This window comes from Oncorhynchus keta, chromosome 18 (assembly GCF_023373465.1).
Source record: "Oncorhynchus keta strain PuntledgeMale-10-30-2019 chromosome 18, Oket_V2, whole genome shotgun sequence".
In the NCBI taxonomy this organism is placed as follows: Eukaryota; Metazoa; Chordata; class Actinopteri; order Salmoniformes; family Salmonidae; genus Oncorhynchus; species Oncorhynchus keta.
In genome coordinates this window covers 12571426-12594941 of record NC_068438.1, presented here as the reverse complement: position 1 = coordinate 12594941, position 23516 = coordinate 12571426, and the positions used below count along the sequence as shown (strand labels likewise).

General features: G+C 40.5%; 1 protein-coding gene and 1 long non-coding RNA gene across 2 annotated transcripts; one reads left to right on the top strand and one right to left on the bottom strand.

Moving 5' to 3' along the window:
• Positions 1–1106: 1106 nt before the first annotated feature.
• On the top strand, positions 1107–5478 carry LOC118396943 (homeobox protein otx5-like). Its single transcript, XM_035791331.2, has 3 exons — positions 1107–1364; positions 2560–2711; positions 2877–5478. Exons 1-3 carry the CDS (start codon positions 1268–1270, stop codon positions 3504–3506), a joined length of 879 nt encoding a protein of 292 aa, XP_035647224.2. The 5' UTR covers positions 1107–1267; the 3' UTR covers positions 3507–5478.
• Positions 5479–12953: 7475 nt separating this feature from the next.
• Positions 12954–19806, bottom strand: LOC127908631 (uncharacterized). Its single transcript, XR_008067808.1, has 3 exons — positions 19125–19806; positions 18753–19048; positions 12954–18532 (listed from the first exon to the last, which is right to left on the bottom strand). It is a non-coding gene; the product is annotated as an uncharacterized LOC127908631 (long non-coding RNA).
• Positions 19807–23516: the final 3710 nt, after the last annotated feature.

Below are 23516 nucleotides of genomic sequence, written 5' to 3'. Positions count from 1 at the left end.
TTGGTTAAGTGGATTGGTAAGCTATGCAGTTACTGTACGTTTAAAAAAAAATGTTATACCAATGTTTCCTCTTTTAAGGAGATTCGAAAAATAACAGCGTAAATCAGTTTGTCTCGCCAGTGTTCAATATGATTTGTGTCCACCTGTTGTTCTTGAGCCTACACATAACAAACTGTTGTTTTATATCACTGGATGAATGTGCATGGTGTGCGGAGAAAAGAAAGACAATCAAATCCAACAAAGTGCAAATCCTGTGTGTGTCAGGACAGGGAGAGAGAGAGAGATAGAGACAAGAGAGAGAGAGAGGACAGGGAGAGAGAGAGAGAGATAGAGACAAGAGAGAGAGAGGACAGGGAGAGAGAGAGAGAGATAGAGACAAGAGAGAGAGAGGACAGGGAGAGAGAGAGAGAGATAGAGACAAGAGAGAGGGAGGGGTCAGAGTCTACTCCGCGCAAGAACTTCACTCTAATTAGCCAACTTCTTTCTTGGTTTGCTCAGTTCCGCGTTCTCACCCAAGCTTATCGCCACTCACCGGAGGCACGACTTGATCCTCTTTGCTTCAACAGACTTCAACAGGCTCGAGCTCAGTCGAGGGAACGCTAGATCTGACAAGGGAAGAATAAGGAAGCATACAGTCACTTCTTGACGCCGATGAGCACTTCGAAAGCGCACGTGGATTGAAAGGTTTATCACACTTAAAACTGTGATCATACCATTGGTTAGTGTGTTTAATTATTGCTTTCGGGTTACTTTGTAAGTGAAATTGAACAAATACACCGGCACCACAATACCAATTGAATAGCTGTGCCGTGAAACAGTTTGATCAATAGGTGTGAAGGCAGCAGACAAGGAGTACCGGCGCCCTGCACCTGCACTCTACCGGCGCTCTGCACCTTCACTCTACCGGCGCCCTGCACCTGCACTCTACCAGCGCTCTGCACCTTCACTCTACCGACGGGCACAGGTGCTACTGTAGCCTCAAAAGTTGGCAACATACTGCGACAGGGTCAGCAACAAAATAGGAAAACAAAACAAAAATCCGATCGAAAGATATAAAGAAAAACAAGTGTCTGAGAGAAAGAGAGAGAGGGAGGGACATAGAGAGAGAGAGAGAGAGAGAGAGAGAGAGAGAGAGAGAGAGAGAGAGAGAGAGAGAGAGAGAGAGAGAGAGAGAGAGACACCCCCTGGAGAATAGCAGAAGACCCGGCCCCCGGCCTGAGTGTAAGAGAGAGAGAGGGTGAGGGAGCGTTTTAAAGCCGGCACAGGCATGATGTCCTACATTAAGCAGCCTCATTACGCCGTGAACGGGTTAACTCTGTCTGGCCCGGGCATGGATCTACTACACTCTGCCGTCGGATACCCAAGTAAGTCATATTTTCAACTTTTTAATGTTTTAGAAATGTTTGTCTCAACAATTGCACTTTATATGATGGAAAAACGGGCAGAATCCAGCCGGAATTCCAAGCGGTACTGCTAACCTATCCATGCGCAACGAGTGCGTAAAAGGATCGGTGCACAACGAACCCCATTATGTTGTTTTCGTTCTTATTGTTTGACTTATGACAGCGAATTGTGCATAATATATCTCCATATTTTATTCTTAGCTGATGCCAAATTTCGACGGTCATCGTTGTTTCAAATGGAAATGCCTTTTGCGCACATACAACAAAAAACTCCATGTTTGTTTATCTTTGTAAAGATATGGGGAACGTCCATAGTAACTTGTTTGAAGGGCCTAGGAGTAAAATGATAGCTTTAAAATGAGATGACCTATTTACTTGATGTGTAAGTGGTAGGCCTAACAACTATTTGTATGAAAATGTGTGTTTTTTTGTTCAATGATTGATCCAGGGCCATGCGTTATGATCACCAGTCTAATTCACTAAGACCTAACTTCCTGTGAAAATATACATGTTTTATCAAGATACATTTCGTTCCCTTTATACAATGTATTTTATTTAGTATTTGTTTATGTTTTATAAAGCCACAATGTATATCTGAATCAATGGATAATGTTAAATATTTTAATTAAAGTTCATAAAACACTCGAACATTAAATAGCACATTTTTTTTACATAAAAGGGAACGATACATTTTTGACCAATTTTAAAACAACTAGATTTTGAACTGTATTGTTGTTTATCTAATGATGTAACAAACGAAACGACTTCTGGCTGAATTATCTACGATATTACGTGTGAAGGCCAGAGCCATATATTTATTTTCTATAACATTGGAAACAAAGCACCCCTGAATATACAATACATATTTTCGTAGAGAACATAATTTATGCCTCAGTGTAACTACTTACTAGTATAATTATATAACACGAATATACACGAATTAAATTCTAAATGAGACTTATTTAATTTAGACTATTATTTACCTTGGCAATTTGACCAAACACCAAACAAGTGATTTACAGTTTATTTGTTCCGTTCTCTTTTTCTCGTGTTCCATTTGAAAGCAATAGCCAAGGGGGAAAAGGTTCACAAAAACAAATATATGATGAAACGAAATATAGGAAAAATAATATTTGTGTGTGTGTGTGTATTTTAGACATCCCCAGAAAGCAGCGTCGGGAAAGGACCACATTTACGCGCGCGCAGTTGGACATCCTGGAGGCACTGTTTTCCAAGACGCGCTACCCCGACATCTTCATGAGAGAAGAAGTGGCCCTTAAGATCAACCTACCAGAGTCTCGTGTACAGGTAATAAACATGCTATATACTCTCATGCATAAATTCCCACTAGAATTGTTTAAATGATCTTGCAAAAATGAAAGTGGTTCAATTGTCAATTTACAAAACGTCAGTGATTGTTTGGCCAGAATGGGAGCTGAGTTGTCTGAGAACTCACCACGTGCTCCTCCACAGGTATGGTTCAAGAACCGTCGTGCTAAATGCCGCCAGCAGGCACAGCAGAGCACGGGCCAGTCTAAACCTCGTCCACCTAAGAAGAAGGCCTCTCCAGCCCGGGAGGCCAACTCTGAGGCCAGTGCCAACACCAACGGGTCCTACAGTCCAGCACCCCTTCCCCTTGGCACCGCCATCACCCCCAGCTCCAGCAGTGCCAACGCGACCGTGTCCATTTGGAGCCCTGCCTCCATCTCCCCGCTGCCAGACCCCCTGTCAGCCTCCACCACACCCTGCATGCAGCGCTCTTCTGCCTACCCCATGACCTACACCCAGGCCCCGGCCTACACCCAGAGCTACGCAGGCTCATCCTCTTACTTCACTGGCCTGGACTGCAGCTCCTACCTGTCGCCCATGCACTCACAGCTCTCTGCCACAGGGGGTGCCCTCAGCCCCATCACCTCTATGGGTGGGCACCTAAGCCAGTCCCCCTCTCTGTCCTCACAGGGCTACACAGCCGCCTCGCTGGGCTTCGGGGCCGTCGACTGCCTGGACTACAAGGACCAAGCTGCCTCCTGGAAACTCAACTTCAACGCAGCTGACTGCCTGGACTACAAAGACCAGAACTCCTGGAAGTTCCAGGTCTTGTAGGTGGGAGGAGGTAAGGAAGGGACCAGCCAGGAGAAGCTCCCATTCCATTCAGTGTTAAAGACTTGGACACATAGATGGTCAACTAATCATTTCAGTCCATGAACTCATTGACTGAGTAATATGTCATTATTTCTTGTGTTATGGACAGCAATGTGGAAGCATTGATGTTGGAATTTGTGATTGTTGGGAAGGTGACAAGAAATCACTGATCACATCAAATCTATTATATCCAATCAATCCAATCAATCTATTATATCCAATCAATATTGTCAAATCTATTATATCCAATCAATACAGCATTATCAATGTGAGAATGCACAATCAACACAGTATTATCAATGTGAGAATGCACAATCAACACAGCATTATCAATGTGAGAATGCACAATCAACACAGCATTATCAATGTGAGAATGCACAATCAATGGTACATTAAAGTAATAAAGATAGTCATATAGAATTGATGACAAACAAATCAACACGAGATACTAAAATTGAAAACCGATTTTATTAAAAAGGACTACATACCACACTATTGAAAGCAATACCTGTAGAATGAAATTGAATACATTTATAATTTGATGATTACATTTAGAAAAAAAACTGCATAATTGACAAAGGTCCATTCTTGTATTCCATAATCAGGGTTTTGTGGACCAAATGAACAGAGATTGCGACTTGAAGGATGAATGGGGTATAAATTTGATGGAGAGAATGAACAATTTACTTAAAAAGAGTAGAAAATAGAAAAAAGAAGATTCAAATATTGGTTGCAATGGATCCCATCGTGCAGGTAGCTGATAGTCAACCCCAAGTTGATTTCTGAACAAGATCTGTCACTCCTTTAGTGGTCTTGTTGTGCTTAATGGTAACTGAAAACTAGAAAGGAAAAGTGGAATTCAATCCCCAAGATGGGTGGGCTGGCCTTGACTTTTGACCAAATTTGATCCAGTGGTTATTTTTGTCATTACTTCAGAACAATTGAAAGTTGTGTACATTGTAATGAAGAAAATGACTCTGCCTTGAATTTGATATTGAACAAACAGAGGGAGTTCCAGCCATAGATGAAGACTGACTCCAATGGGGACAATGTTGTTTTCTTTTTCCCTCTGTCATTTGTTTTATGGTTTATTTTTGTTATGAAGCTGCTTTTCATATTTGGTGAACAGAGATCCTGGAGCCAAACAGACACACAGGCAGACACACAGACAGACACACATACGTGCATGTGTTTCTCAATAAGCAAGAGGGGATGGGTAAAGCAAGGATAACCTTTGGTACTGTCAAGTAGAGACCATAGTCTATTGTTGTATCCTTTTCCCCCAGTAGCTTTGAAGGGAGGGGACCCTCGGCAGACAGTGTGTTAGAGTGAAAGGGGGTAAGGGGGTAAGAAAGAGGGGCAGGGTTAGGGCTATAGGGTTAGTAACAGACCTCTTGTCTTTAAGCACCCATCATGGAATGAATCACATCTGGGCACAAGGCATTCTGGGATCTGCAAGGATGACCAATGTGTAGCCTTTGCGTAGAGTTTGTTGGGGGAGGGTGGACGACTATGATGATTACGTCACTTAAATACAACATTTTCCCTTAATGACTTAACAAACCCTGTTGCCGAATATGCTGTTACAATGAGATATTTGCAGGAGAGAAGACAGTAGAAAGGGAAGGGTCTGGCCATGACTGCGCTACCCTTGCACAGAAAGCACGGAGCTTCTCTCAGTTGTTACCTGTAAAGGAGCGAGGGGTACCATTTTGTGTTGTTGTATCGTTTAATCTTTTTTTGTATTAGACTATAACATATTATGTTTCTTTAAATTTGTGCGTCCTTTGAAGTACAATTGTGGTAATTTGTTTGACGTTAATATTATCATTATTAATATAATTATTATTAATTCCACAGCTCTTATGAATATTGCTATTATTCTGTTTATTTTGTTCTTTTTGTAAATATTAAACTTTACTTGAAAATGCAATCATGTCTGGCACCAACAATGTGTTACACAGACACACCACGCAACTTCACTCCTAATTTCTACAAGACTAGCAATATATATATTTTTAATTTCAGTTTTCTGGTCTCGTCTTTTCTGACCAACGTTTTTCAAACTCAGGGCTTTATCCAATACAATTAGTGGTGATAAGATATAATACTGTGTATAGTTCTTGATTGTATACTTTCAATATTTGCATTCTAATATATGCTTTTCTTTGTGTCCTGATACGAATGACTCACCCTCTTTAGTATATCAGACATATCTCTTGTGTGTTTCCCCAACTCTACATGGGACAGATATTTAGTTTTAAGACATTAAACAACTGAAGAAAGTCTGTGGGGTCTTTGTGTTTTATGGTCATATTCCAATACATTGAGCTTCACAACAGGCTAAAAGACGGATGGATACAGTACTACTACAAGGGGTAGCATAACTTCATTGTCTAAAAGAAAAATTGCTTTCGGCTAAGAAAATAACATTTAATCAAAGACTCACTCCATTGGAATCAAAGATTATCCCTACACACTGATTGCATCCAGTTCACATGCTGAAAAAAGGAATTCACTCTGTTGACACACAAATAAAATATGCAAAGTTCCTCTTTTAAAACGGGTACATAAATGCTCACATAATAACCACGTGTATAAAAATGCGCCCACACAAAGTAAGAACACAATCCTATCAGTGTGCAATGAACAGCAGCATGCCAACCACATTGTACTGTCATGATCATTATAAGCAGTGGACCAAGATGCAGCGTGGTATGTTTCCATCCTTTTAATTAGAAAGAGAAAAACTCAAAGAACAAAAACAATAAAGCGCACAAACGAAACGTGACACTGATATAATGCTCACTGGCAACTATACCTAGACAAGATTCCACAAACCACAATGGGAAAATGGCTGCCTAAAAATGATCCCCAATCAGAGACAACAATAAACAGCTGTCTCTGATTGGGAACCATACCAAGCCAACATAGATCAATAATCACCTAGATAACCCACCCTAGACACTGTCATGCCCCAACCAACACAGAGAATTAACAGCTCTCTATGGTCAGGGAGTGACAGTACCCCCCCAAAGGTGCGGACTCCGACCGTGGTGGCTCTGGTGCGGGGATCGTTGCCGGATGCTCCGGACCGTGTATCGTCGCCGGAGGAACCGGACCGTGGATCGTCGCCGGGGTACTCCGGACCATAGATCATCGCCGGAGTATCGTCGCCGTCTCAGGAGTTTCCGGACTGTGGACCGTCTCAGGAGGTTCCGGAATGCGGACCGTCTCAGGAAGTTCTGGACTGTGGACCGTCTCAGGAGGTTCCGGAACGCGGACCATCTCAGGAGTTTCCGGACTGTGGACCGTCTCAGGAGGTTCCGGAATGCGGACCGTCTCAGGAAGTTCTGGACTGTGGACCGTCTCAGGAGGTTCCGGAATGCGGACCGTCTCAGGAAGTTCTGGACTGTGGACCGTCTCAGGAGGTTCCGGACTTTGGAACGTCGCCGGAAGCTCTGGACTGGGAACTGTCGCCGGAAGCTCTGGACTGGGAACTGTCACCGGAAGCTCTGGACTGGGAACTGTCGCCGGAAGCTCTGGACTGTGGAAGCGCACTGGAGACCTGATGCGTGGGAGCGGTACAGGTGGCACCGGGCTGATGACACGCACCTCAGGGCGAGTGCTTGGAGGAGGCTCAGGACGTACTGGACTGTGGAGGTGCACTGGAGGCCTGATGCGTGGGACCGGTACAGGTGGCACCGCGCTGATGACACGCACCTCAGGGCGAGTGCGGGGAGGAGGCAAAGGACCTACTGAACTGTGGAGGTGCACTAGAGGTCTAGAGCGTAGAGCTGGCACAACCCGTCCTGGCTGGATGCTCACTTTAGTCTGGCAAGTGTGGGGCACTGACACAGGATGCACTGGGCTGTGAAGGCGCACTGGAAACACAGTGCGTAGATCCGCCGCAGGATATCCTGGTCCGAGGAGGCGTACTGGAGACCAGGAGCGCTGAGTCGGCACAACCCATCCTGGCTGGATGCTCAGTTTCACAAAGAAAGTGCGGAGAGCTGGCACCGAGTGAATGCGCACTAGAGACACAGTGCGTAGCACCGCATAACACGGTTCCTGAACGGTCACACGCCCCTTAAAGCGAGTGCGGGGAGTTGGCTCCACCAACCACCCCATGTGACCCTCCCCAAAAAATGTTTTGAGGCTGCCTCTCGGGCTTCCGTCGTGGCCGCGAACCCCGGTATCGTCGTTGTTCCTCCCTCGCTGCCTCCGTCTGCTCCCATGGAAGGCGATCCTTTCCAGCCAGGATCTCCTCCCATGTCCAGGATCCCTTACCATCCAAGATATCCTCCCATGTCCAGGATGTCTGCTCCTCCTGGCCATGCTGCTTGGTCCGTTTGTGGTGGGATCTTCTGTCACGATCACTATAAGGAGTGGACCTAGATGCAGCGTGGTATGTTTCCATCCTTTTAATTAGGAAGAGAAAAACTCAAAGAACAAAAACAATAAAGAGCACAAACGAAACGTAAAGCTGATATAATGCTCACTGGCAACTATACCTAGACAAGATCCCACTAAGCACAATGGGAAAATGGCTGCCTAAATATGATCCCCAATCAGAGACAACAATAAACAGCTGTCTCTGATTGGGAACCATACCAGGCCAACATAGATCAATAATGACCTAGATAACCCACCCTAGTTACTGTCACACCCCAACCAACACAGATAATAAACAGTTCTCTATGGTCAGGGCGTGACATGTACACTTTAGCGGCACTTAAAACTTCTTATGGCTGCAATCACATTAACGGGATCGATATGACAACAGCCAGTAATGTGCAGGGTGCCAAATTCAACACAACAGACATCTCATAATTACAATTCCCCAAACATACATGTATCTTATACCGTTTTAAATGTAATCTTGTTGATAATCCCACCACAGTGTCCAATTTCAAATATGGTTTACAGCGAAAGCACCACAAACGAGTATGTTAGGTCACCACCAAGCCACAGAATAAACACAGCCATTTTCCCAGCCAAAGATAGGAGTCACAAAAAGCACAAATAGAGATAAAATTATTCACTAACCTTCGATGATCTTCATCAGATGACACTCATAGGACTTCATGTTACACAATACATGTATGTTTTGTTTGATAAAGTTTATATTTTTATTTTAAAAAACTGAGTTTACATTGGCGAGTTACGTTCACTAGTTCCAAAAACAACCAGTGATTTTGCATAGCCACATCGATTCAACAGAAATACTCATCATAAATGTAGATGATAATACAAGTTATACATATATAATTATAGATATACCTCTCCTTAATGCAACCGATGTGTCAGATTTTTAAAAAACCTTACGGAAAAAGCAAACCATGCAATAATCTGAGACGGCGCTCAGAAAAATAATAAAATTAGCCGCCATGTTGGAGTCAACAGACACAGGAAATCACATTATAAATATTCCCTTACCTTTGATGATCTTCATCAGAATGCACTCCCAGGAATCCTAGTTCCACAATAAATGCTCGATTTGTTTAATAATGTCCGTTATTTATGTCCAAGTAGCTACTTTTGTTAGCGCGTTAGGTATACATATCCAAACGCTCGTGCAGGTCGAGCATTACTTCGGACAAAAACTTAACAAAAAGTTATATTACAGGTCGAAGAAACATTTCAAACTAAGTATAGAATCAATCATTAGGATGTTTTTATCACAAATCTTCAATAAAGTTCCAACGGGAGAATTCCTTCGTGTGTAGAGGAGCAATGGAACGCAGGTCGATATCATGTGGAATGCGCATGACCAGGAAATGGCTCTCTGCCAGTAACCTGACTCATTCAGCTCTTATTCAGTCCCACAACACAGTAGAAGCCTCATTCAAGTTTCTAAAGACGGTTGACATCTAGTGGAAGCCCTAAGAAGTGCAACTTCATTCATATCTCACTGTGAATTCAATAGGGCCTGGGTTGAACATCAACCAACCTCAGATTTCTCACTTCCTGTTTGGATTTCTTCTCAGGGTTTTGCCTGCCATGAGTTCTGTTATACACAGACATCATTCAAACAGTTTTAGAAACTTCAAAGTGTTTTCTATCCAATACTACTAATACATGCATATATTAGCAACTGAGACTGGGGAGCAGGCCGTTTACTCTGTGCACCTTTCATCCAAGCTACTCAATACTGCCCCTGCAGCCATAAGAAGTTAATCATCCAACCAATAAGAATGAAGCAACTATTAAGATTGCAGGCCTCTTCTAGATCACTTTCCCACTCTTACATGTGTTATCATGTTGTATCCCTGCAAAGAGAGCAGGAGGTAAAGTATCTGTCGTACATACACAGAATGGGATAGAAAGGTGACGTCCAGGGACACTACTCTGATCCATGCAAAAGGTTGAGAGGGGAGATGTTGAGAGGAGAAAGAACAGAGTAGAAACAAATTAGAAGTAGGCATAAGATTGTGGGGGCCAATTGTTGAACCTCCCAAAGCAGAGACATGAGAGAGGTAGGGATTTGGATGGCTGACATATATGTCCATGTGTTTTGTCAGTAAGGTCAGCTAGACCTGTGTTATGAAAAAAGCACTGGACAATAGGTTGTAAAAAGACCAATGCAGGTTAAACAAATATCTGGGACCGTATTCACAAAGCATCTCAGAGTAGGTAGGAGTGCTGATCTAGGATCAGGGTCCTTCCTGTCCATATAACCTTATTCATTATTATCTAAAAGACCAAACCAATCCTCAATCAGCTCTCTTACTCAAGACTATTTCTGAATATGAGCCCATTGACATATTTGGGTCAAAGTTTGTTTTAGGACTGTAATGGCACAGCGTCTCTGTTCAGATGAAAATCTGCTTGGTGAATAATATTCTTGCTCGGTAGATCTTCGCATTTCAACACAATGTCCACAGAGTTACATAGATTATATATACAAATAGCCACCCATTGCCTTGATGACAGCTTTGCACAGACTTGGCATTCTCTCATCCAGCTTCATGAGGAAGTCACCTGGAATGCATTTCAATTAACAGGTGTGCCTCGTTAAAAGTTCATTTGTGGATTTTTCCCCTTCTTAATGCATTTGAGCCATTCAGTTGTGTTGTGACAAGATAGGGGTGATAAACAGAAGATAGCCCTATCTGGTAAAAGACCATGTTCATTACTGTGGCAAGAACAGCTCAAATAAACAAAGAGAAATGACAGTCCATCATTACTTAAAGAATGTCAAGAGTGTACAAAGCTGCCATCAAGGCAAAGGGTGGCTACCTTGAAAAATCTCAAATATAAAATATATTTGGATTTGTTTAACACTTTTTTGGTTACAACATGATTCCATGTGTTATTTCATAGTTTTGATGTCTTCACTATTAGAAAATAGTAAAAAATTAAGAAAAACCCTTGAATGAGTAGGTGTGTCCAAACTGGTACTGTATATACAATACCAGTATATATATAATCATATTTTTTAAGGAACTCTGTCAGCCTTCAGTTTACTCTTGAAAGTTGTAATTATAGAATCCACAAGGTGCAATTTCTAAATTGGGTAGTGCACCATCAGTTTTCCTCTTGTCATGTCAGTCATTGCAGACCGTAGAGCTATTTATAACTTGTAAGTAATATCCAGATCAACTAGCCCGTGTCAGCTAACGTTTTTTTTAGCTAGGCTTTTTAGCCAAATAGATTTTGTTGTAATGTTTGAGTCACTCAGCTATCACATGAACACACATTAGCCATGGCAATATGTGTAGAATAGCAGAAAATATGTTTTAAAAAGGCAACATTCTCACTACACTCCATGACAAAATGTGTAGAATTGCAGGAAATAAACTTTAAACATGTCAAATGTTCTTCTCCACCGACAAGAGCGGTGTGAACAGTTTGTGTCATGAACAGTGCCTGTTCCCATAGAAATAGACATGACGTATGCACGCAGGAGGAGGGTGTGGGATGTTACCCAATGCTGGAAGGGGGCCTGAGTGAAAAAAATGTGGGAACCCCTGACATAGATGGTAAGGATACCCCAAAGATAGTGCAGATTAGGGAAGGAGATATCTAGTCAGTTGCACAACTGAATGCATCCTCTGAATCAGAGAGGTGCGTGGGGCTGCCGTAGTCGACATCACCGGAGCAGTTGTTGTTGAGAGTTAATTGCCATCCCCAAGGGCAGAACGGAATATTTTCCACGGTAACAGCTTGGGGATTCGAACCAGTGACCTTTTGGTTACTGGCCCAACACTCTTAACCGCTAGGGTACACACTGCCCCTCTATTAATTTACGCGTCTATAGTCAGGGAGCAGAGAGATGATAAAGAAAAATAGGAGAGGGAGGAATAGAGAGAGGGATAAAGGGATATGAGAAATGAGAAACGAGGCAGGAGAGGAAAGAGAGATGAAAAGTAAGGAGATGGATAAGAGATGAGAAAGAGGAGTAGAGCGATGGAGGAAACAGACGAGAGGACCAGAACCTCCCCCATGGTAATCCCTGGGAGCAGCATATGGACTAGTAAAGCACAGAGACAGAGTGGGACAGAGCAGGAGACACAGATACACTTAGGACTTAAAAATATGATTCATTTCTTTGCCTCTAATCCCTGGCAAACAAGCTGGCCACCGGGATGTTCTGTAAATACTGTAATCATCCTGCGGCCAGGCCAGCGCCCCTGCGAGACGTAGCCAGCCCTACAGTCCAATTTCTTCGTAATCGATTCCTAATCCCAACAACCCAACAACCCCCCCCGACATTCTGCACGAGGGGGATGGGTGGTTTGTGAGGAATAAAACTAAATGAAAAAGAAATCACATTTCCCAATTCTGTTCTTTCCGAGGCATAGCTTCACAGAGATGAATTGGCGTCACGTAAGAGTTTACTTGGGGTGGACCATTGTTTGTGAGAACATGATGGCATGTAGGACGCTTGGGTTCTCTGGCTCTGGGTTCTCTGGCTCTGGGTTCTAGACTGCTCTCTGGGATAGGTTGGACGGAGCTAGAAGGTCTGTGTGGGAGCGAAGGGAATTTAAAATAGCATTTCCCAATTATGCTCTGTTCTGTCAGAAGTCTGGTTTCACAGAGATGAATTGGCGTCACGTAAGTGTTGGGTGGGGGTATCAATTTTTGAATTTTTGTGAGAATGCAGTGGCATGCTTGGGTTCTCTTGGTTCAAGACTGGGTTCTAGGCTGGGTTCTAGACTGCTCTCTGGGATAGGTTGGATGGAACTAGGAGATGGTGTATTGTTGGGTGAGACAACTGAGAGGTTATGTGAGCAGAAAGGAGACAATCAAAGGATACTGGATACCACATGTTTTGTTTGTGAATCAAGCCGATTAAAAGTCCATTCCAATTCTATGAGTGCAGAATTAATTTACGGAAAGGAGGAAACCATTGAATTTGTTCATCTCATGAAAATGAAGTTTCAATAGTTGTTTTATAAAAATTGTTATTTTTTATTTCACCTTTATTTAACCAGTTAGGCAAGTTGAGAACAAGTTCTCATTTACAATTGCGACCTGGCCAAGATAAAGCAAAGCAGTTCGACACATACAACAACAGAGTTACACATGGAGTAAAACAAGCATACAGTCAATAATACTGTAGAAAAATAAGTATATATACGATGTGAGCAAATGAGGTGAGATAAGGGAGGTAAAGGCAAAAAAAAAAGGCCATGGTGGCGAAGTAAATACAATATAGCAAGTAAAACACTGGAATGGTAGGTTTGCAGTGGAAGAATGTGCAAAGTAGAAATAAAAATCATGGAAATAACAAATAAATAAAAATAATGTCCAAAATAAGACAGAAGCTGAGAGTGAAAGTTTATTTTGTAGATAGAGAAGATGGAGAACATTTGGCTGCCTTTGTTTTAAATAGCATCTGTGATCATTTACAGTCCCCAAAAGCCTGTATTTTCTATGACATAAAGCCTATTCCTAATATGCTAGTGGTTGTAAACGTACATCTAAATATTACCACCCCTAACAAATAGCTTATTTATTTATTTCACCTTTATTTAACCAGGTAGGCAAGTTGAGAACAAGTTCTCATTTACAATTGCGACTTAAACCAAAGCAGTTCGACAGATACAACGACACAGAGTTACACATGGAGTAAAACAAACATACAGTCAATAATACAGTATAAACAAGTCTATATACAGTGCCTTGCGAAAGTATTCGGTCCCCTTGAACTTTGCGACCTTTTGCCACATTTCAGGCTTTAAACATAAAGATATAAAACTGTATTTTTTTTGTGAAGAATCAACAACAAGTGGGACACAATCATGAAGTGGAACGACATTTATTGGATATTTCAAAAATGTTTAACAAATCAAAAACTGAAAAATTGGGCGTGCAAAATTATTCAGCCCCTTTACTTTCAGTGCAGCAAACTCTCTCCAGAAGTTCATTGAGGATCTCTGAATGATCCAATGTTGACCTAAATGACTAATGATGATAAATACAATCCACCTGTGTGTAATCAAGTCTCCGTATAAATGCACCTGCACTGTGATAGTCTCAGAGGTCCGTTAAAAGCGCAGAGAGCATCATGAAGAACAAGGAACACACCAGGCAGGTCCGAGATACTGTTGTGAAGAAGTTTAAAGCCGGATTTGGATACAAAAAGATTTCCCAAGCTTTAAACATCCCAAGGAGCACTGTGCAAGCGATAATATTGAAATGGAAGGAGTATCAGACCACTGCAAATCTACCAAGACCTGGCTGTCCCTCTAAACTTTCAGCTCATATAAGGAGAAGACTGATCAGAGATGCAGCCAAGAGGCCCATGATCACTCTGGATGAACTGCAGAGATCTACAGCTGAGGTGGGAGACTCTGTCCATAGGACAACAATCAGTCGTATATTGCACAAATCTGGCCTTTATGGAAAAGTGGCAAGAATAAAGCCATTTCTTAAAGATATCATAAAAAGTGTTGTTTAAAGTTTGCCACAAGCCACCTGGGAGACACACCAAACATGTGGAAGAAGGTGCTCTGGTCCGATGAAACCAAAATTGAACTTTTTGGCAACAATGCAAAATGTTATGTTTGGCGTAAAAGCAACACAGCTCATCACCCTGAACACACCATCCCCACTGTCAAACATGGTGGTGGCAGCATAATGGTTTGGGCCTGCTTTTCTTCAGCAGGGACAGGGAAGATGGTTAAAATTGATGGGAAGATGGATGGAGCCAAATACAGGACCATTCTGGAAGAAAACCTGATGGAGTCTGCAAAAGACCTGAGACTGGGACGGAGATTTGTCTTCCAACAAGACAATGATCCAAAAAATAAAGTGAAATCTACAATGGAATGGTTCAAAAATAAACATATCCAGGTGTTAGAATGGCCAAGTCAAAGTCCAGACCTGAATCCAATCGAGAATCTGTGGAAAGAACTGAAAACTGCTGTTCACAAATGCTCTCCATCCAACCTCACTGAGCTCGAGCTGTTTTGCAAGGAGGAATGGGAAAACATTTCAGTCTCTCGATGTGCAAAACTGATAGAGACATACCCCAAGCGACTTACAGCTGTAATCGCAGCAAAAGGTGGCGCTACAAAGTATTAACTTAAGGGGGCTTAATAATTTTGCACGGCCAATTTTTCAGTTTTTGATTTGTTAAAAAAGTTTGAAATATCCAATAAATGCCATTCCACTTCATGATTGTGTCCCACTTGTTGTTGATTCTTCACAAAAAAATACAGTTTTATATCTTTATGTTTGAAACCTGAAATGTGGCAAAAGGTCGCAAAGTTCAAGGGGGCCGAATACTTTCGCAAGGCACTGTACAATGTGAGCAAATGAGGTGAGAAGGGAGGTAAAGGCAAAAAAGGCCATGGTGGCAAAGTAAATACAATATAGCAAGTAAAACACTGGAATGGTAGTTTTGCAATGGAAGAATGTGCAAAGTAGAAATAAAAATAATGGGGTGCAAAGGAGCAAAATTAATTAATTAATTAAATACAGTTGGGAAAGAGGTAGTTGTTTGGGCTAAATTATAGGTGGGCTATGTACAGGTGCAGTAATCTGTGAGCTGCTCTGACAGTTGGTGCTTAAAGCTAGTGAGGGAGATAAGTGTTTCCAGTTTCAGAGATTTTTGTAGTTCGTTCCAGTCAATGGCAGCGGAGAACTGGAAGGAGAGGCGGCCAAAGAAAGAATTGGTTTTGGGGGTGACTAGAGAGATATACCTGCTGGAGCGTGTGCTACAGGTGGGAGATGCTATGGTGACCAGCGAGCTGAGATAAGGGGGGACTTTACCTAGCAGGGTCTTGTAGATGACATGGAGCCAGTGGGTTTGGCGACGAGTATGAAGCGAGGGCCAGCCAACGAGAGCGTACAGGTCGCAAAGGTGGGTAGTATATGGGGCTTTGGTGACAAAACGGATTGCACTGTGATAGACTGCATCCAATTTGTTGAGTAGGGTATTGGAGGCTATTTTGTAAATGACATCGCCAAAGTCGAGGATTGGTAGGATGGTCAGTTTTACAAGGGTATGTTTGGCAGCATGAGTGAAGGATGCTTTGTTGCGAAATAGGAAGCCAATTCTATATTTAACTTTGGATTGGAGATGTTTGATATGGGTCTGGAAGGAGAGTTTACAGTCAAACCAGACACCTAAGTATTTGTAGTTGTCCACGTATTCTAAGTCAGAGCCGTCCAGAGTAGTGATGTTGGACAGGCGGGTAGGTGCAGGTAGCGATCGGTTGAAGAGCATGCATTTAGTTTTACTTGTATTTAAGAGCAATTGGAGAGAGCAATGTCTATCCCCGTCGAGCTCTATGTGCTATTTACTGTACTTCTCTTCAATCAACCAATCAACGTTATGGATGTCCATTTCAATCTTTAAATGGTGTCTAATTCTGATATTGGTTGTTTGATATGACAAGGCTGACAACATCGTAGTAATAGAACTACAGTATGAATGTAATCATATTCTATCATTATCACTGAGAATACTGTTCATTCCATCCTCTTTTGACACTGTGAAGATACACTTTCATAAAGATGAATTTAACGTTTGGTTTCAATGTACAGTGCGATTTTAATTAGCCATCTTCTTTTTTTCATTTCTCCTTCCTCTTGTTTTTGTTTCTTTGTTAGTACTTTTGTTTTATGACGTGAAGCACTTTGTTACTTGTATTAAGTAGTGCTATACAAATAAAGTTATTGTAATTCTTGTTTTTATGAAAATGTTCTGTTATTATTATTGTCATGATTTTATGTCAAATAGAATCGGAACAGGAATGACTCACTCCATAATTCGTTTTAAGGGTAAATACAGTATTCTCAGTGGAATTTAGTGTCGTAATATGATCAGTATTATGGTTAGGCCTATCACTGGATTAACACTTGACTGACAATCATGTTATATCATTTTACTAAGTCAATACTGGGGCTTAAAGTTTAACACCTAGTTATTATCGAGAGTAATAGTCAGTGTTTGGATCCAAGATTATTGTCCATGTCTTGGACTGAGATTATTGTCAGGATTAGATTTGTTTATGAGAGAAGTCTGATTCTGGCGTAGTCAGGGTTGGAGGAGAGAGGGAAAGGGGGTGGTAGGTCAGCCTTAGAATTAGGGTTCAATTGAAGTAGAACTAAATAGGGTATTCTGGTTCCTTCTCTGACTTGGAGAGAAGTCTCATACAGGAGCACTAGGTCAACATTCTCTGATGTCTGTCAGTAAAGATGTTCATTATCATCCTTAGTCCCCCTCTCCCGTCCTGTTCCCATGTCCTTTCATGTCCCCCTGTTCTGTCCTGTCCTGTTCCCCTGTCCTGTGTCCATGTGCCCACATGTCCACACTCGTTCTCACCTCTCCTTGCACTTAGTTATTTTTACTGATCTAATTTAGAGAATGTCCCAATCCTCTTAGTGTCTTGCCCCTTCAGCGCTTCACTAAGTGAATTAGACAGGATTACAGTCTCTCTCTCTCTCTTCCTCCTCCTATCTCTTTCTCTCTTCTCTATGGTGTCACTGTCTCTCCAGCCTTTCTTCTCCATCTCCATGTGCATTATTCTCCTGACATCTTTCTCTCTGTTGGCAGGATTACTGTCATTCTCTCTCCAGATGACAAATTGGTTCCACCATTACCCATGACAGCTGCCCTCGAAGCCCAGTGCATCCTGGGAAAAGGGATCTTTAATTAAACTTTGACCTGTAGTGCATAAATGAGGGACGAGAACAAGGCCTACATACAGATAGGAACAAGAGTGGACAAAAAATGTCTTCGAAAAAAACATGAAGGAAACTAGACAGAACATCTGAAAACTACAGTAAAATACTTTCCATCCCTATCATGTTTTCATACAGAATAGTGTTTTCTGGGTCTTCATGGCAAGGCTGGCAGTATTTGGAGTGTGACTTCTTCCAGGAGCCGGTCCCAGTCGCGCCAGGCCCTGCTGTGCTAGTCTCTCACAGACTCATCTGGAGAGTCTGCCTCAGAGGAATTCACTGGGTTACAGTAACTAGTCATAGTCCATTTAGGATTTCTACCTCACCTAAATGGTATGTCTAACACCATACCGCAGGTAGTGGTTTCTGTTATGAACCTGTCTTTGTTATAGATTTAGACTGCTGTTATGAACCTGTCTTTGTTATAGATTTAGACTTCTGTTATGAACCTGTCTTTGTTATAGATTTAGACTTCTGGTATGAACCTGTCTTTGTTATAGATTTAGACTGCTGTTATGAACCTGTCTTTGTTATAGATTTAGACTGCTGTTATGAACCTGTCTTTGTTATAGATTTAGACTGCTGTTATGAACCTGTCTTTGTTATAGATTTAGACTTCTGTTATGAACCTGTCTTTGTTATAGATTTAGACTTCTGTTATGAACCTGTCTTTGTTATAGATTTAGACTTCTGGTATGAACCTGTCTTTGTTATAGATTTAGACTGCTGTTATGAACCTGTCTTTGTTATAGATTTAGACTGCTGTTATGAACCTGTCTTTGTTATAGATTTAGACTTCTGTTATGAACCTGCCTTTGTTATAGATTTAGACTGCTGTTATGAACCTGCCTTTGTTATAGATTTAGACTTCTGCTATGAACTTGACTTTGTTATAGATTTAGACTTCTGCTATGAACCTGTCTTTGTTATAGATTTAGACTTCTGGTATGAACCTGTCTTTGTTATAGATTTAGACTTCTGTTATGAACCTGTGTCTATTTGTTATAGATTTAGACTGCTGTTATGAACCTGTCTTTGTTATAGATTTAGACTGCTGTTATGAACCTGTCTTTGTTATAGATTTAGACTTCTGTTATGAACCTGTCTTTGTTATAGATTTAGACTTCTGTTATGAACCTGTGTCTATTTGTTATAGATTTAGACTTCTGTTATGAACCTGTCTTTGTTATAGATTTAGACTTCTGGTATGAACCTGTCTTTGTTATAGATTTAGACTTCTGGTATGAACCTGTCTTTGTTATAGATTTAGACTTCTGTTATGAACCTGTGTCTATTTGTTATAGATTTAGACTTCTGTTATGAACCTGTCTTTGTTATAGATTTAGACTTCTGGTATGAACCTGTCTTTGTTATAGATTTAGACTTATGTTATGAACCTGTGTCTATTTGTTATAGATTTAGACTTCTGTTATGAACCTGTCTTTGTTATAGATTTAGACTTCTGGTATGAACCTGTCTTTGTTATAGATTTAGACTTCTGGTATGAACCTGTCTTTGTTATAGATTTAGACTTCTGTTATGAACCTGTGTCTATTTGTTATAGATTTAGACTGCTGTTATGAACCTGTCTTTGTTATAGATTTAGACTGCTGTTATGAACCTGTCTTTGTTATAGATTTAGACTTCTGTTATGAACCTGTCTTTGTTATAGATTTAGACTTCTGGTATGAACCTGTCTTTGTTATAGATTTAGACTTCTGGTATGAACCTGTCTTTGTTATAGATTTAGACTTCTGTTATGAACCTGTGTCTATTTGTTATAGTTTTAGACTTCTGGTATGAACCTGTGTCTATTTGTTATAGACTGCTGGTATGAACATGTGTCTATTTGTTATAGACTGCTGGTATGAACCTGTCTTTGTTATAGATTTAGACTTATGTTATGAACCTGTCTTTGTTATAGATTTAGACTGCTGTTATGAACCTGTCTTTGTTATAGATTTAGACTGCTGTTATGAACCTGTCTTTGTTATAGATTTAGACTGCTGTTATGAACCTGTGTCTATTTGTTATAGATTTAGACTTCTGTTATGAACCTGTGTCTATTTGTTATAGATTTAGACTTCTGTTATGAACCTGGCTTTGTTATAGATTTAGACTTCTGGTATGAACCTGTCTTTGTTATAGATTTAGACTTCTGTTATGAACCTGTCTTTGTTATAGATTTAGACTTCTGTTATGAACCTGACTTTGTTATAGATTTAGACTTCTGTTATGAACCTGACTTTGTTATAGATTTAGACTTCTGTTATGAACCTGTCTTTGTTATAGATTTAGACTTCTGTTATGAACCTGTCTTTGTTATAGATTTAGACTTCTGTTATGAACCTGACTTTGTTATAGATTTAGACTTCTGTTATGAACCTGACTTTGTTATAGATTTAGACTTCTGTTATGAACCTGTCTTTGTTATAGATTTAGACTTCTGTTATGAACCTGACTTTGTTATAGATTTAGACTTCTGTTATGAACCTGACTTTGTTATAGATTTAGACTTCTGTTATGAACCTGTCTTTGTTATAGATTTAGACTTCTGTTATGAACCTGTCTTTGTTATAGATTTAGACTTCTGTTATGAACCTGACTTTGTTATAGATTTAGACTTCTGTTATGAACCTGTCTTTGTTATAGATTTAGACTTCTGTTATGAACCTGTCTTTGTTATAGATTTAGACTTCTGTTATGAACCTGACTTTGTTATAGATTTAGACTTCTGTTATGAACCTGTCTTTGTTATAGATTTAGACTTCTGTTATGAACCTGTCTTTGTTATAGATTTAGACTTCTGTTATGAACCTGTCTTTGTTATAGATTTAGACTTCTGTTATGAACCTTTGTCTATTTGTTATAGACTGCTGGTATGAACATGTGTCTATTTGTTATAGACTGCTGGTATGAACCTGTCTTTGTTATAGTTTTAGACTTCTGGTATGAACCTGTGTCTATTTGTTATAGACTGCTGGTATGAACATGTGTCTATTTGTTATAGACTGCTGGTATGAACCTGTCTTTGTTATAGTTTTAGACTTCTGGTATGAACATGTGCCTATTTGTTATAGACTGCTGGTATGAACATGTGTCTAGTTGTTATAGACTGCTGGTATGAACTTGTATTTGTTATAGCTTTAGACTTCTGGTATGAACATGTGTCTATTTGTTATAGACTTCTGGTATGAACATGTGTCTATTTGTTATAGACTGCTGGTATGAACCTGTGTCTAGTTGTTATAGACTGCTGGTATGAACCTGTGTCTAGTTGTTATAGACTGCTGGTATGAACCTGTGTCTAGTTGTTATAGACTGCTGGTATGAACCTGTGTCTAGTTGTTATAGACTGCTGGTATGAACCTGTGTCTATTTGTTATAGACTTCTGGTATGAACATGTGTCTATTTGTTATAGACTGCTGGTATGAACCTGTGTCTAGTTGTTATAGACTGCTGGTATGAACCTGTGTCTATTTGTTATAGACTGCTGGTATGAACCTGTGTCTATTTGTTATAGACTTCTGGTATGAACATGTGTCTATTTGTTATAGACTGCTGGTATGAACATGTGTCTAGTTGTTATAGACTGCTGGTATGAACCTGTGTCTAGTTGTTATAGACTGCTGGTATGAACATGTGTCTATTTGTTATAGACTGCTGGTATGAACCTGTGTCTATTTGTTATAGACTTCTGGTATGAACATGTGTCTATTTGTTATAGACTGCTGGTATGAACCTGTGTCTATTTGTTATAGACTGCTGGTATGAACCTGTGTCTAGTTGTTATAGACTGCTGGTATGAACATGTGTCTAGTTGTTATAGACTGCTGGTATGAACATGTGTCTAGTTGTTATAGACTGCTGGTATGAACATGTGTCATGTTGTTATAGACTGCTGGTATGAACCTGTGTCTAGTTGTTATAGACTGCTGGTATGAACATGTGTCTAGTTGTTATAGACTGCTGGTATGAACATGTGTCAAGTTGTTATAGACTGCTGGTATGAACATGTGTCTATTTGTTATAGACTGCTGGTATGAACCTGAGTCTAGTTGTTATAGACTGCTGGTATGAACATGTGTCAAGTTGTTATAGACTGCTGATATGAACATGTGGCTGTTGTTATCTCCCAATGCGTGTTGATATGGTACTGTATGTACTAGTGAATTAAAACATATATATTTCACCTTTGTTTAACCAGGTAGGCCAGTTGAGAACAAGTTCTCATTTACAACTGCAACTTGGCCAAGATGAAGCAAAGCAGTGGGACAAAAACAACACAGTTACACATGGGATAAACAAACATACAGTCAACAACACAGTTACACATGGGATAAACAAACGTACAGTCAACAACACAGTTACACATGGGATAAACAAACATACAGTCAACAACACAGTTACACATGGGATAAACAAACGTACAGTCAACAACACAGTTACACATGGGATAAACAAACATACAGTCAACAACACAGTTACACATGGGATAAACAAACGTACAGTCAACAACACAGTTACACATGGGATAAACAAACATACAGTCAACAACACAGTTACACATGGGATAAACAAACGTACAGTCAACAACACAGTTACACATGGGATAAACAAACATACAGTCAACAACACAGTTACACATGGGATAAACAAACATACAGTCAACAACACAGTTACACATGGGATAAACAAACGTACAGTCAACAACACAGTTACACATGGGATAAACAAACGTACAGTCAACAACACAGTTACACATGGGATAAACAAACGTACAGTCAACAACACAGTTACACATGGGATAAACAAACATACAGTCAACAACACAGTTACACATGGGATAAACAAACGTACAGTCAACAACACAGTTACACATGGGATAAACAAACATACAGTCAACAACACAGTTACACATGGGATAAACAAACGTACAGTCAACAACACAGTTACACATGGGATAAACAAACGTACAGTCAACAACACAGTTACACATGGGATAAACAAACGTACAGTCAACAACACAGTTACACATGGGATAAACAAACGTACAGTCAACAACACAGTTACACATGGGATAAACAAACGTACAGTCAACAACACAGTTACACATGGGATAAACAAACGTACAGTCAACAACACAGTTACACATGGGATAAACAAACGTACAGTCAACAACACAGTTACACATGGGATAAACAAACATACAGTCAACAACACAGTTACACATGGGATAAACAAACGTACAGTCAACAACACAGTTACACATGGGATAAACAAACGTACAGTCAACAACACAGTTACACATGGGATAAACAAACGTACAGTCAACAACACAGTTACACATGGGATAAACAAACATACAGTCAACAACACAGTTACACATGGGATAAACAAACATACAGTCAACAACACAGTTACACATGGGATAAACAAACATACAGTCAACAACACAGTTACACATGGGATAAACAAACATACAGTCAACAACACAGTTACACATGGGATAAACAAACATACAGTCAACAACACAGTTACACATGGGATAAACAAACGTACAGTCAACAACACAGTTACACATGGGATAAACAAACGTACAGTCAACAACACAGTTACACATGGGATAAACAAACGTACAGTCAACAACACAGTTACACATGGGATAAACAAACATACAGTCAACAACACAGTTACACATGGGATAAACAAACATACAGTCAACAACACAGTTACACATGGGATAAACAAACGTACAGTCAACAACACAGTTACACATGGGATAAACAAACGTACAGTCAACAACACAGTTACACATGGGATAAACA

Bases quoted from the DNA above. Each gene is read 5' to 3' on its own strand.
- LOC118396943 (XM_035791331.2), top strand. From the start codon at position 1,268: ATGATGTCCTACATTAAGCAGCCTCATTACGCCGTGAACGGGTTAACT. The intron at 1,365-2,559 runs GTAAGTCATATT...TGTGTATTTTAG, and splicing joins CTCTGCCGTCGGATACCCAA to ACATCCCCAGAAAGCAGCGT. The intron at 2,712-2,876 runs GTAATAAACATG...GCTCCTCCACAG, and splicing joins TACCAGAGTCTCGTGTACAG to GTATGGTTCAAGAACCGTCG.